General features: G+C 38.8%; 1 protein-coding gene across 1 annotated transcript in view; it reads right to left on the reverse strand.

Moving 5' to 3' along the window:
- The window catches only part of cul4b (cullin 4B), a 37667-nt gene that overhangs the window by 18199 nt on the left and 6697 nt on the right, over positions 1-12771 (reverse strand). Inside the window, exons 3-9 of the mRNA XM_057850447.1 lie at positions 12666-12769; positions 12492-12561; positions 4691-4764; positions 4458-4620; positions 2619-2708; positions 2268-2350; positions 2125-2192 (exon numbers count right to left, since the gene is read on the reverse strand). Of these exons, the coding sequence (XP_057706430.1) occupies positions 2125-2192; positions 2268-2350; positions 2619-2708; positions 4458-4620; positions 4691-4764; positions 12492-12561; positions 12666-12769 (652 nt within the window). The remainder of the gene's footprint in view (positions 1-2124; positions 2193-2267; positions 2351-2618; positions 2709-4457; positions 4621-4690; positions 4765-12491; positions 12562-12665; positions 12770-12771) is intronic.

The raw sequence follows: 12771 nt of genomic DNA on the forward strand, positions 1-12771 counted from the left end.
TCTTAAATGGCATTATTATGTGAATTAGAATCATATTTTGAGACGATTCGACCATATACAACAATTTAGCAAAGCGCAGATGACGAGAAATTAGTCTTTTAATCTGCCGGTTAGCCACGCCTACAATTATAGGGCTTTAGTGTCCCCAACAGGTGGATGACGTCAGCGGTAGACTAGGCTCATCGGTTTTACTATTCAGCCCATTGAGGGGGAATTGTTCAGAACGAGGAAAACGAGACGAAGAGAGCTGCAAAATGTCATTGTTTCAGTCTCTCTACTCCCAATATTTTTACAGGATATTCTTTTTATCCAAGTATTTTCCCCAATAGCTATATAAATGGCTTGAGAAGGACCAGTCAGCCCGTCGAGGGGGAACTATTCACAATGAGGAAAACGCGACGAAGAGAGCGGCAAAATGTCATTGTTTCTGTCTCTTTACTTCAATATTTTTACAGGATATTCTTTTTATCCAAGTATTTTTCCCCAATAGCTATATAAATGGCTTGAGAAGGACCAGTCAGCCCGTCGAGGGGGAACTATTCACAATGAGGAAAACGCGACGAAGAGAGCGGCAAAATGTCATTGTTTCTGTCTCTTTACTTCAATATTTTTACAGGATATTCTTTTTACCCAAGTACTTTCCCCAATTGCTAAATAAATGGCATGGTCATGACAAATAACTTGTGCTAAATGGAATATAAAATAATAAAAATCCATTTATTCAAGACGACATGGCAAAATTACTCCATAATGGTCAAAACAGTCGACTTTACCTTTACTGTCACACCTGCCGAACGATATTTTATGACACCTAAATCGGACATATGTCATTTCCCTTCCCCGGCTTCGGAGAATGCAAACAGACCAGAAGGAGTGACAGCTAGCCGACATGCTAACCCGAACCGAGGGATGTTTCAAAGTCTTCGAAGTGGAAAATCACACATAACTAGCCTGGATTATTTGACATGACGACCCGGTTGTCGAGTTTCTTTGCGGATCGGCAAACCGCCCGGCGGAGAGCAATTTACAGTTCGTTCCCTGGAGGAGGGTGGCTGGAATTGTTGTGTAGCTAACGTGCTAACAGCTAACTGCTAATGAGCGTGAGGATAGCTTTTTACATGCCTATCAATGATCAAACGTAAGTAGTCCTTTATTTAAAGGAATTTTATAGTGTTTACTTTGTAATCACTGTATTCGTATTTGACATAATACAAAACAAGATGTTTACTCACTTCCTTGTAAGTCCAATGGTCCCACAGTAAATATCCACGGTGAATGGGAACCTTTTGAAACTCCAAAAAGGCGCATACGCCTCTCCCGCATACAGAATGATTTTTCTGCAGCCGTTTGGCTGGCGTGATGCAAAAAATAAAAGTATTAATCCGCAAAATCAGCTGAATCCTTCATCCTCATACACAACAGTACACTGTAGCGTGAAGAGGACGTCTTCTACCGTACACGTCACAGCGCCCTCCTCCTCAATGCGAGACCGAAGCCGGAAGTCACTCATTTTCCTGGCGCGGGATTCAAAAAACTAAATAAATATAGCGATCGCTTCCACACACATCCAAGCGGTCCATATCATTCAGGAGCATAAAATACCGCGTGTATTATGAAATAAACATGCTTTTTCGTGTCACAAGCACTTTAAGGGCTCCATAGTGACTTGATAGTCCACATCAAAATTTAGTCTCTAGTCGAAGTAGTCTGATGGAAAATGCTGTGTCTCAACATAAACACCCTGTGTGTCAATGTAGTCAAGAAAAAAAAAAGCCTTTTTAAAACTTTTTTTAATATTCTTTTTGTCTTGGTTTTTGTCATCTACACTAGGACGGATTCTTTTTTACCTTGTATATTCGGACAATATTTTATCACTGCCAGCACTATGTTTAAGGTGCGTTTATAAATGCCCCGCTCCTGCATGGGACGGCTACATTTGCACAGATTAAGCACGCGCAAAAAGGAGCAGTCTTGTGTGTGATGTCATCATTTGCGTGGGTCACCTCTGACCTGGAATCTTATCATTTTTCGGCTTTGTTCATGGTCTTCTTCAGACATATTCATGCGTACAATTGACAACCTCTTTCAGTTCTAAAAAGAGCATTTTAGCTACTTATGAAATACCTTTTTGTAGAGTTGTTGTGAGATGTTCACCCAGCAGCTGCTTCTCCACAGTGGCAATAAGAGGCTTTCTGCAATTTAACGACCCCACGCTTTAGCCATGCTTGTTATTTAAAACCGAATGAACAGCCAAGTTAAATACTCACTGTGTGCTCTGGTCTAGATATGTAATGACTCTGTCCGCCTCCTCCTCTAAGCGTTTGTTGACGTGATGCAGATACTCTGGTACCTGCAAACACACGATGGCCAGTCTGTGAGATTGACTGCAAAAGTAGTTCTTGGTAAGACAGGGAACTGACATTTTAACTGGAGTGTTGACTACAAATCCAAGTCTGATGAGTTAAAGAAAACACAATTTCAGTGAACCATTCAATGACATTAGAACATTGTTAGTACATATTTTGGCGCCATCTCAGTTTTTTTTTGTTTTTTTTTAAATGGGGATAGCGGTATGTTTGTGCACTTCTTCACCCTGACAAGATAATTAGAGAACTTACCTCTCTCTCCTGCATCAGCCTCTGCCCTTCTGCAGCATACAAGCGATTTGTTTCCTCCAAAAAGCGCTGCTCAAAGGAGTCTTGATAAATCTACGGAGGTCAGAGCGCTTTCATCAATATCAGCAATTAACAGTAGAGGTACGAAGCTCCCGCTACGACACGATTTGTGACACAAGGTTCACGACTATCTTACAACATATGACAATAATCGATATATGTGTCAGGAAATCAATCTAAGATACAACTATTAAAAGAGGAAAAACTAGTTAATACTAGCTTCTAAGAATGTTTATCTTTGCACTGTTGTGGACAATCTTTTAAAATCTTTTGTCTTCATCACAGAGTATCACACTGTGTGCCAATGACTGCACTATATGTCCAATTCATTTTGACTGGGAAAGGCGAATGAACTCCTGGATTGGACGTCAACACGGACATTGAAAATCTTGGTAGCACCCTGTTGGTTCCTCCATTAATCAGTCACGTTTTAAAAACGATACATCAATTCTTGGCGGGAGAGTATGAATAACTCAATTCAAATACACTGTATCATTCAGTGCTGCAACGATTTATTAATTTGGGTAGATAAACTGCTCTCTAGTGGCAAAAGTGAAAATGACATAACTCATTTCACATGGCTGAATCCAGACCAACACAAGTTTTTGTTTGAGCTAATGTTTTTTTAATGCAATCGTAATTTAGTTTATAGGTATATTTAGCCTTTTTTGTGGGAATATATTTATTTAAACCATTTGTTAAAAGCATAGTTAAAAAAAAAAAATTAAAAAAAACTTTAGCATTTTATAGCATTTAAGCTAGCTGAGTTAGCCAATTGTTCTTTTGTTGAACCATAGACTTCAAAATGTATTGACATGACTCATTCCCCATTCACACGGTCACGCCTTCCCAAGGGGGCCGTCCAACACTCCGCTTCGATTATTAGCACTTGGTCACATGCAGCGATCTAATGCTGGTTGAAAAAGTACAAAAGCTGTACGACATACAAACAGGAAGGATTGTCTCAGGAGTGATTTGTTCAAGGATTCAAGGTAAATATTATATTTTTCGTAACATGCATGCATTTTGAAACGTTGTGAAAATAATCAATGGGAGAAATTAGCTGCTACAGCATTAGCATTATACTTCCCAATATTTACGTAGAATAAATGCTACCTGCACGGTTTTAATGCTATTAACCAAGAATCGAGACTGTTATATGTCGACATATATAAAGATTTAAGGGATTTAAGCATTTATTCACAAGAACTTTAAACGGAAAAAGCTCTTTGTTTACATATGGCGGCCGCTAATTTCCTTACTGACTAGGCTCATACGTCGCAATATTTACGTAAAATAAATGCTACCTGCACGTTTTTTTTTTTCTCTTTTAACCAATAATCGAGACTGTTTTACGTCCATACCTATAAAGAATTCCGGGATTTAAGCATTTATTCACAAGAATTTTCAACGGAAAAAGCCATTGTGGCAGCCACCTTATCACAACAAAGAGCTAAGAGACTAGCATCATTCTTCGACAACGGAAAAAGCTCATCGTGTTTCCACTCGGTGAGCTTTGACGGCGATAGGCCCCCTGTGAATCAGCCCCACGCCCCGTGTCCTGTCAATACATTATGAAGTCTATGGTTGAACTTAGATCATTTATTTACTTTTTATATCGTTTGAGGCTCAGCTCAGGTATTTTAGTTTTTTATGTTCCTTATTCAAACTAACTAGCACATTGATTAATCAACTACCAAAAAAAAAAAAAAAAAAAAAAAAAAAAAAAAAAAAAAATCGATATCTGCAGCCCTAATATCAATATATTGTCAGTCGGTTTACCTGCAAGTCTGACAGCATACTCAGCAAGCTCCTCAGCAGACTGCGGTCTATCGCCTCCCCATTGCGCTCCCTCTCGATTAGCAGCAGAATGCCGTCTATGGTTTTACTCTGAACCTTCAGATCGCTTATGATATAGAACCTGAAGAGTTCCAGACCCATATCCCTGCGCAATAATAACAAGCTTGTGAGCAGGAAGTTCTTGTAGCTTCATAGAAAAGAATAGGTCAACTCACCAAATGGATGGGAGCATGGAGTTTTGTAAAACATAGGTGCGGTCCAAAAATAAAAATATACCCCTGATCATGATCTGTGGAGGAAATCAAACTCTGATTAAAACCCATACGACCATGTGCGAGTTGTAGATTACAGAAAGGTGTTCCTAATACTTATTGTGATCTTATTTACCATCATGCAAAATATAAAAAGTATTGTTCCATACTTTTGCAAACAATAATGAAGCTGAGCATTAGCAATTGTTGTGAAGAAAAAACATGATGCAGGTCTAAAGTGTATAGCAGAGGTCCCCAAACTACGGCCCGCGGGCCAGATACGGCCCGCCTCCACATTTGGTCCGGCCCCCTGAACAATCCCCGATAGTGTTACAGTGATACCTCAGCTCACGAACATAATTGGTTCCCAGAAAGTGTGCGTGAGGCGAAAAGTTCGTCTTCCGAACATTTATTTCCCATAAGAAACCATTAAAATGAGAATAATCCGTTCCCAGGTCCCCATAAAACATAATTTTCTACTAAATAAGCCTTAAAACTACACAAAAATATACCTTATTTTATGTATAATAAGTGTGCTATTGTATTATAATTAAAGAAATAAACTGTACTGTATAATAAAGTTGTTTTATTTACCTTTGCGATGGTATGGGAGTGGGAGGAGTGGGAGGAGGAGGGAGGGAGTTACTGTTTGGAAGGAGAGTGTTACCGGCAAAGTGCGCAGTTAGCGTAGACTCCACTGCTGTGCCCCCCGCATGCTTTTGGTTGTTAATAAAAGTGCCCACAAAAAGCCATCCGACACCTCTGGGTGTTTGTATGCAAGCCGCAATCGGGCGAACCGAAGACAACCGACGACAACGAGCCAACGTGACTCGCCGGTCCACTTCTCACGACGGTGGGAAGCTGAAAGCACCGCCAATTACCAGTCGAGGGCGAATTGGTAACACGAGTCACCTTCCATAAGGACTGTATGTAACTCTTTTTCGGTCCCATAATAGCAAAAGTACACTCAATATGGTCCAAAATGTCTATCAAACACAAACCACCACAAACTCAACGAAAGGGAGGGGACGAACTGGGACGCCGTGAGCGTGCGTCAGCTTCTCGTGGCGCTGTCCGACCGCGTGGCTTGGTTCGTCCGCCGAAAACTAGTTCGCCAGCAGAGACTATATGCTCGCGAATTTAATGTTCTTGAGGCGAAAAGTTCGTGAGCTTAAGCGTTCGTGAGCCGAGGTATCACTGTATTTATTTCCTGGCTTTTTTCTGTGAAGAACCCAGAGAGGGTTATTTGGTTATTATTTATTTAATGAATAGTGTTATTATTATTTATTATATTATATTTTGGGTCGTCAAACGATTAAATTTTTAAATCGAGTTAATCACAGCTTAAAAATTAATTAATCGTAATCAATCGCAATTCTAACCATCTATAAAATATGGCACATTTTTCTGTAAACTATGTTGGAATGGAAAGAATAACACAAGACAGATATATACATTCAACATACTGTACATAAGTACTGTATTTGCTTATCATAACAATAAATCAACAAGATGGCATTAACATGATTAACATTGTTAAAGCGATCCATGGATACAAAGACTTGTAGTTCTTAAAAGATAAATGTTAGTACGAGTTATAGAAATTTTATATTAAAACTCCTTTTAATGTTTTTGTTTTAATTTGTAAAATTTTTAAACAAAAAACAAACTAGTAGCTCGTCATTGTTGATGTCAATAATTCCACAATGCTCATGGTGCACAAACCCATAAAATCAGTCGCACCCACAGGGTCCCCCCAGGATTGATAAATCTAAATTCAAGACTTAAGACCTTTTTTAATGCCATTTCAACTGAAAATTAATACTTTTCTCGCACCCATTATATAGATCATATTGAATCCTATTAAATAAATAAAGCACTGAACATCAAATTTAACCTCAATTACTAAGTGTGTTTGACAAAAGAATGCACACAGTGCCTTGCAAAAGTATTTGGCCCCCTTGAACCTTGCAACCTTTCGCCACATTTCAGGCTTCAAACAAAGATATAAAATTTTAATTTTTTGTCAAGAATCAACAACAAGTGGGACACAATCGTGAAGTGGAACAAAATTTATTGGATAATTTAAACTTTTTTAACAAATAAAAAACTGCAAACTGGGGCGTGCAATATTATTCGGCCCCCTTGCGTTAATACTTTGTAGCGCCACCTTTTGCTCCAATTACAGCTGCAAGTCGCTTGGGGTAATTTTCTATCAGTTTTGCGCATCGAGAGACTGACATTCTTGCCCATTCTTCCTTGCAAAACAGCTCGAGCTCAGTGAGGTTGGATGGAGAGTGTTTGTGAACACCAGTCTTCAGCTCTTTCCACAGATTCTCGATTGGATTCAGGTCTGGAATTTGACTTGGCCATTCTAACACCTGGATACGTTTATTTTTGAACCATTCCATTGTAGATTTGGCTTTATGTTTTGGATCATTGTCCTGTTGGAAGATAAATCTCCGTCCCAGTCTCAGGTCTTGTGCAGATACCAACAGCTTTTCTTCCAGAATGTTCCTGTATTTGGCTGCATCCATCTTCCCGTCAATTTTAACCATCTTCCCTGTCCCTGCTGAAGAAAAGCAGGCCCAAACCATCATGCTGCCACCACCATGTTTGACAGTGGGGATGGTGTGTTCAGGATGATGAGCTGTGTTGCTTTTACGCCAAACATATCGTTTTGCATTGTGGCCAAAAAGTTCAATTTTGGTTTCATCTGACCAGAGCACCTTCTTCCACATGTTTGGTGTGTCTCCCAGGTGGCTTGTGGCAAACTTTAAACGAGAATTTTTATGGATATCTTTGAGAAATGGCTTTCTTCTTGCCACTCTTCCATAAAGGCCAGATTTGTGCAGTGTACGACTGATTGTTGTCCTATGGACAGACTCTCCCACCTCAGCTGTAGATCTCTGCGGTTCATCCAGAGTGATCATGGGCCTCTTGGCTGCATCTCTGATCAGTTTTCTCCTTGTTTGAGAAGAAAGTTTGGAAGGACGGCCGGGTCTTGGTAGATTTGCAGTGGTCTGATGCTCCTTCCATTTCAATATGATGGCTTGCACAGTGCTCCTTGAGATGTTTAAAGCTTGGGAAATCTTTTTGTATCCAAATCCAGCTTTAAACTTCTCCACAACAGTATCTCGGACCTGCCTGGTGTGTTCCTTGGTTTTCATATTGCTCTCTGCACTTTAAACAGAACCCTGAGACTATCACAGAGCAGGTACATTTATACGGAGACTTGATTACACACAGGTGGATTCTATTTATCATCATCGGTCATTTAGGACAACATTGGATCATTCAGAGATCCTCACTGAACTTCTGGAGTGAGTTTGCTGCACTGAAAGTAAAGGGGCCGAATAATATTGCACGCCCCACTTTTCAGTTTTTTATTTGTTAAAAAGTTTAAATTATCCAATAAATGTTGTTCCACTTCACGATTGTGTCCCACTTGTTGTTGATTCTTGACAAAAAAATTAAATTTCATATCTTTATGTTTGAAGCCTGAAATGTGGCGAAAGGTTGCAAGATTCAAGGGGGCCGAATACTTTTGCAAAGCACTGTATATTGAAGATACAATTAAAACACATTTAAAGTAACATTATAAAGTCTGTCAGAATTTTTTTAAACACGCACACAATAATTATGGACAAAAAGAGGAGGAGGACAGGACTCAGACCAGCCATCTTCTGTAACAGGCTAGCCGCTAGTGCACCTGCCAAGACCCCAGTGAACATGGCTAACTCTCGAGTTAAAACGGCGAAATTCACGTTCATTCGAAAGGCAAACCGAAATGTTTAAGCAGGTCCACTGCCTGCGCTATACCCATAAACTGCAACCTAAAGCATCTGGATGTAACTTGAGCCCCTATCACATACTCCAAAACAACGGGAATATCGCGGGACTTAACCGTGCAGCAGTCATGTGTGAAAACAATTTCCCGTGTCTACTGACATGGGAAGCAGTGTGCGTGAAAGCAGGCGTTAAATTCCCGGGTCACAGCAGATGGCTGATGACTTAAATATCATAGCGGCGGCCGATGTAACTTCCTCCCTCTTCGCAGTAAGAGGAAAAGCGGTAAACAAACATCGTAATTATAAACATAGCAAACTGAAAACATGACCAAAATTAAAATGTCAATTATTACGTCGGGCCGGGCCAGGGTTCTTTCTCGCTAACTTTTTGAAATAATTATATATTAACAATGTATGAATGATAAACTAAGGAATACTTGTTATAAAATAAATAATTTGGATAAGAAAAAGAAGGCACTGTATGGTCATTGCAGAGCCAGAGCGTGCCTATACGCCCTTTTTAATCTTCCCCTCTGCGAGTCTGCAAAACCGCATCTGTTTATTTAACAAACTTTTCCAGCGTTATTTCGTTGTATAAATAAATTTATAATGATGATAAAAATATGTAGTCTATTTAAACATTAAGAAAATGTGCGTTTTTTCCTGCCAACTGAGAATTCGTTATAAAAGACAGGCTTTTATGCAGACATCGTCACAAACGTTATCACACAAAACGCGGGTCGGGCTTTAATACCCGCGGACAAGTTCGGGTCGGGCTGGACTTTTTAGGCCCGATTTTACCTCTATTCACAATTCACAATTTATTCACACACACACATTCATATTTACAAAGTGTACATCATATCTCAGTGCTGAGCCAAATCTTAAAGTCTTGATGAGCTTAAATTGGCTGCAGTTACGAAGTCGGGAATGCTCCCTCCGGGAAAAAAAAAAACACGATTTGAGCAACATTATGTTTAACAAACTTTTCCAGCGTTATTTCATTGTCTAAATGCATTTACAATGGTCATTAAAATATGTAGACTATTTAAACATTAAGAAAATGTGCGTTTTTTTCTCTGCCGACTGAAAATTCGTTACAAAAGACAGTTAAGACATTGGGAACGCTCCCTCTGGAACAAAACGCAATATGACCAACATTGTGACAGCCGATGCCGACCAAAAATGACGTAATATCCGAAACAGATCACCAATGGACTCATTTGATATGAATGGTGGTCTGTTTTGGTGTTCAGAATCCACAATACTTCTGCCTGCAGGGTTTTCGTTCCACCGACAAACTGACGCATTCCCGATGCAGAGGTGGATGGATTCTCCGTTTAGCCGGTTGTGGTGGTTTGGCACGCACGAGTTGCATTTCGATTTGTAGTGCACTGCATCGTAAAAATTCTATGCGTCATCTTCGTTAAGGATTAAAAAAAATAAAATTAAAAAATAACTTTGTCACGGATATAATTTAGGTTGCACTGAGATGTTCTTGAAAATTAAGACCACGGTGAAAAAATTCCAGACTTACAACAGCTAATTTAATACTTTTAATACCTTTAATAATGGAAAACTAAATTCAATGCTTTTTTAATACTTTTAATAACCCGCGGGTACCCTGCACCCAAGCGCCAGCAGAGGGTGACAAAACACCAAAAAAACACAAGTAACAAATGGACATGACACTGTGCTGTCATTTTAATCTGTTTGAGCGGGGCATGTGCGTTAAATGTGCCAAATATTTTAACGTGATTATTTTAAAAAATTAATTACCACCCGTTAACACGATAATTTTGACAGCCCTATATATATTATATTATATGATATTATATTATTATTTTTATTTTATTTACTTTTGTTCCGTGAAGAATTCAGAAAGGGTTATTTGATTGTGGTTTTCTGAATAACACATTTTTACATTTAGGCACTCCTGCAATCGTCACACTTTTTCTGTTACAAACTGACCCGGCCCCTCATCAGAGAAGGAAAAAGTTATGTGGCCCTCACAGGAAAAAGTTTGGGGACCCCTGGTGTATAGGTTGACGTAACTCTGAGCGTCAAGCAATATTGCTGACTAAAAACAAGCGAGAGCTGCAAATATGGTGCCCCATGCAGTTACTACTTTCAGGCATGAAAATGGGTCAGGGATTAAAAAGGTGAGAAGGGTGTGGAGGAAATATGTTCCGGTACACTGTACAACTAGGGCTGTCTCAAACGACTATTTTTACGATTAGTCGATGATTTTTTCCCACTAATTTTTTTTTCTTTTTTTTTTTACTAATTTAGCAATGAAATTTTTGATGACTCTTATTAAATCACAAAAAAATGGTACACTTAATTTTTTTATTAAAGTGCAAACAAACACGTAAATAACAATAAATCACAAATAATGAGGTCAAATGATGATCGCATTAACTAGTGCAAAATAATGGAATGTAAATAGATTCAGAACACTGACTTCGCCTTTCCAACATGATTCAAAACAATTCTTCAAAAAAATATGTAGAATTAATATTATTGAAAGGGTTTGACGAATAGTATTATAATCATTGCCAGTCAGATTTTTCATAAAGGGTGTCATTTTAAACCTATTCTTAGTATAGAATCTGAATTCTGAAGTATGTGGGATTAACTCCAGAAATCGTTATTTATATGACGAACATGATATCCTTTTATTTTGAAATGTTCACCGGAAGTACATTAGCTAAATCGCTAACCGTAAGGTTTACACTCTGCAAAAAAAAAAAAAAAAAAAAAAAAAAAAAAAAAAAAAAGCTCTTTTCGTCATTGCATGTGGCGTTAGTAATCATTTTTTCATCATTTTTAATTTTTTTTTTAATTTTTATCGTTTGCAAATGCTGTTAACCAGCGATTTTTCATGTTTGAAGTGTCACCTTTTAAAGTTTGCGGTTTGGAGAAGACTGCCAATGTTTTATAGTAGGATAAAGTGGGTTGTCCCCCCCCCCCCCCCCATTAGCCTAAATGTAGCAATGCTAACGTTTACAGTGTTTAATATAGATGTGCTTCCTTATTTTGTATGTCTGAACTTTAATTCTACGGCATGTTGATGACTAATAAACATCTGTTAAAGGAACTGGAGTCTCGTATGCCATCAACACGTACCCACAAATGTATGCACGCACACACGCACGCGACGATAAAGCCTGAAAATTATCGCCCTCATTTTTATTTAACCTGCAATAAATGGACTCATTGCGATATCGCGACTATGGACTTACAGTACAATCTGCCAGCTTGTAATTGTCTCCTGTCGTCTTCCAAAATTACAACTGAGTGACGGCGCTTTAGGTGTTCATTCACGGCTGACGTGCAGCCCAGCTTGCGATTGAAGAGACAGGACACAACATTGCACCCTCTTTTTTTTCCGTTGAAATAAGTCAATGTTTTGGCCACTCTGGTGCGCTTTTTTTGGCTTTGTGCCGCTTTCCCCACTTGCATACCAAGCGTCCGACATTAAAATAATCTCCCGTAATCAACCCCCTCCCTTTAAAAATTATCCCCTTGGATCTACACAATTCACGTAGGTCACCCTTTTTTACTTCAAAATGGCAAATTACACCTGAAAGGTGAGAAATTTTCATACCTGTACTTTGCACCAAAAGATGGTAGGCATCTGGAGACATTTGCCATCTTACTACTTTGCACCAAAAGATAGCCAAAGTTGCAAAATTGTAAAAAGCAACTTTGTCGCTTAAAGAGTTAATCCAGTTTCCAACAATACATGTCCATCGATACTTAAAATTATCACCGTCATTTTTTTCAAGTCTTTCAGAATACCAAAAAAACAACCATTTGTTGATTTTTTTTTATATTTACAAAAACAATTAATCATCACTATTTTTTCTGATACTGGAGCAGATATACTTTTGTTCTACTAATAAAGCAGCTTTAAAGTATCAGAAGTGTGTGAGAATGTATTTGTGACGACCAAACACATTGAGAAGTACCATTTGCCTGCAGTGATCTTGCCAGCACTTGTCTATTTTCTTCAGGAAGAGCACACTGTCCAGGACACCCGTGAGAATAGCGTTAGTTAAGAAAAATGTCAGGTTCCTACCATCAAAATGATGTACTGACTGTCATGAATAAGAGGCCTGTCTTATGTGTATAAAAAAGGATATTCTCTGAACTGATCAATCTGGGCCTTGATGTGGTCTTCACACACGGACCTCAGCTGCTTGTAGAGCTTGGCAGAGATCTTGTGGGAGCACAGGTTCTCAACAGCCT

This window comes from Corythoichthys intestinalis, chromosome 11 (assembly GCF_030265065.1).
Source record: "Corythoichthys intestinalis isolate RoL2023-P3 chromosome 11, ASM3026506v1, whole genome shotgun sequence".
Classification (NCBI taxonomy): Eukaryota; Metazoa; Chordata; class Actinopteri; order Syngnathiformes; family Syngnathidae; genus Corythoichthys; species Corythoichthys intestinalis.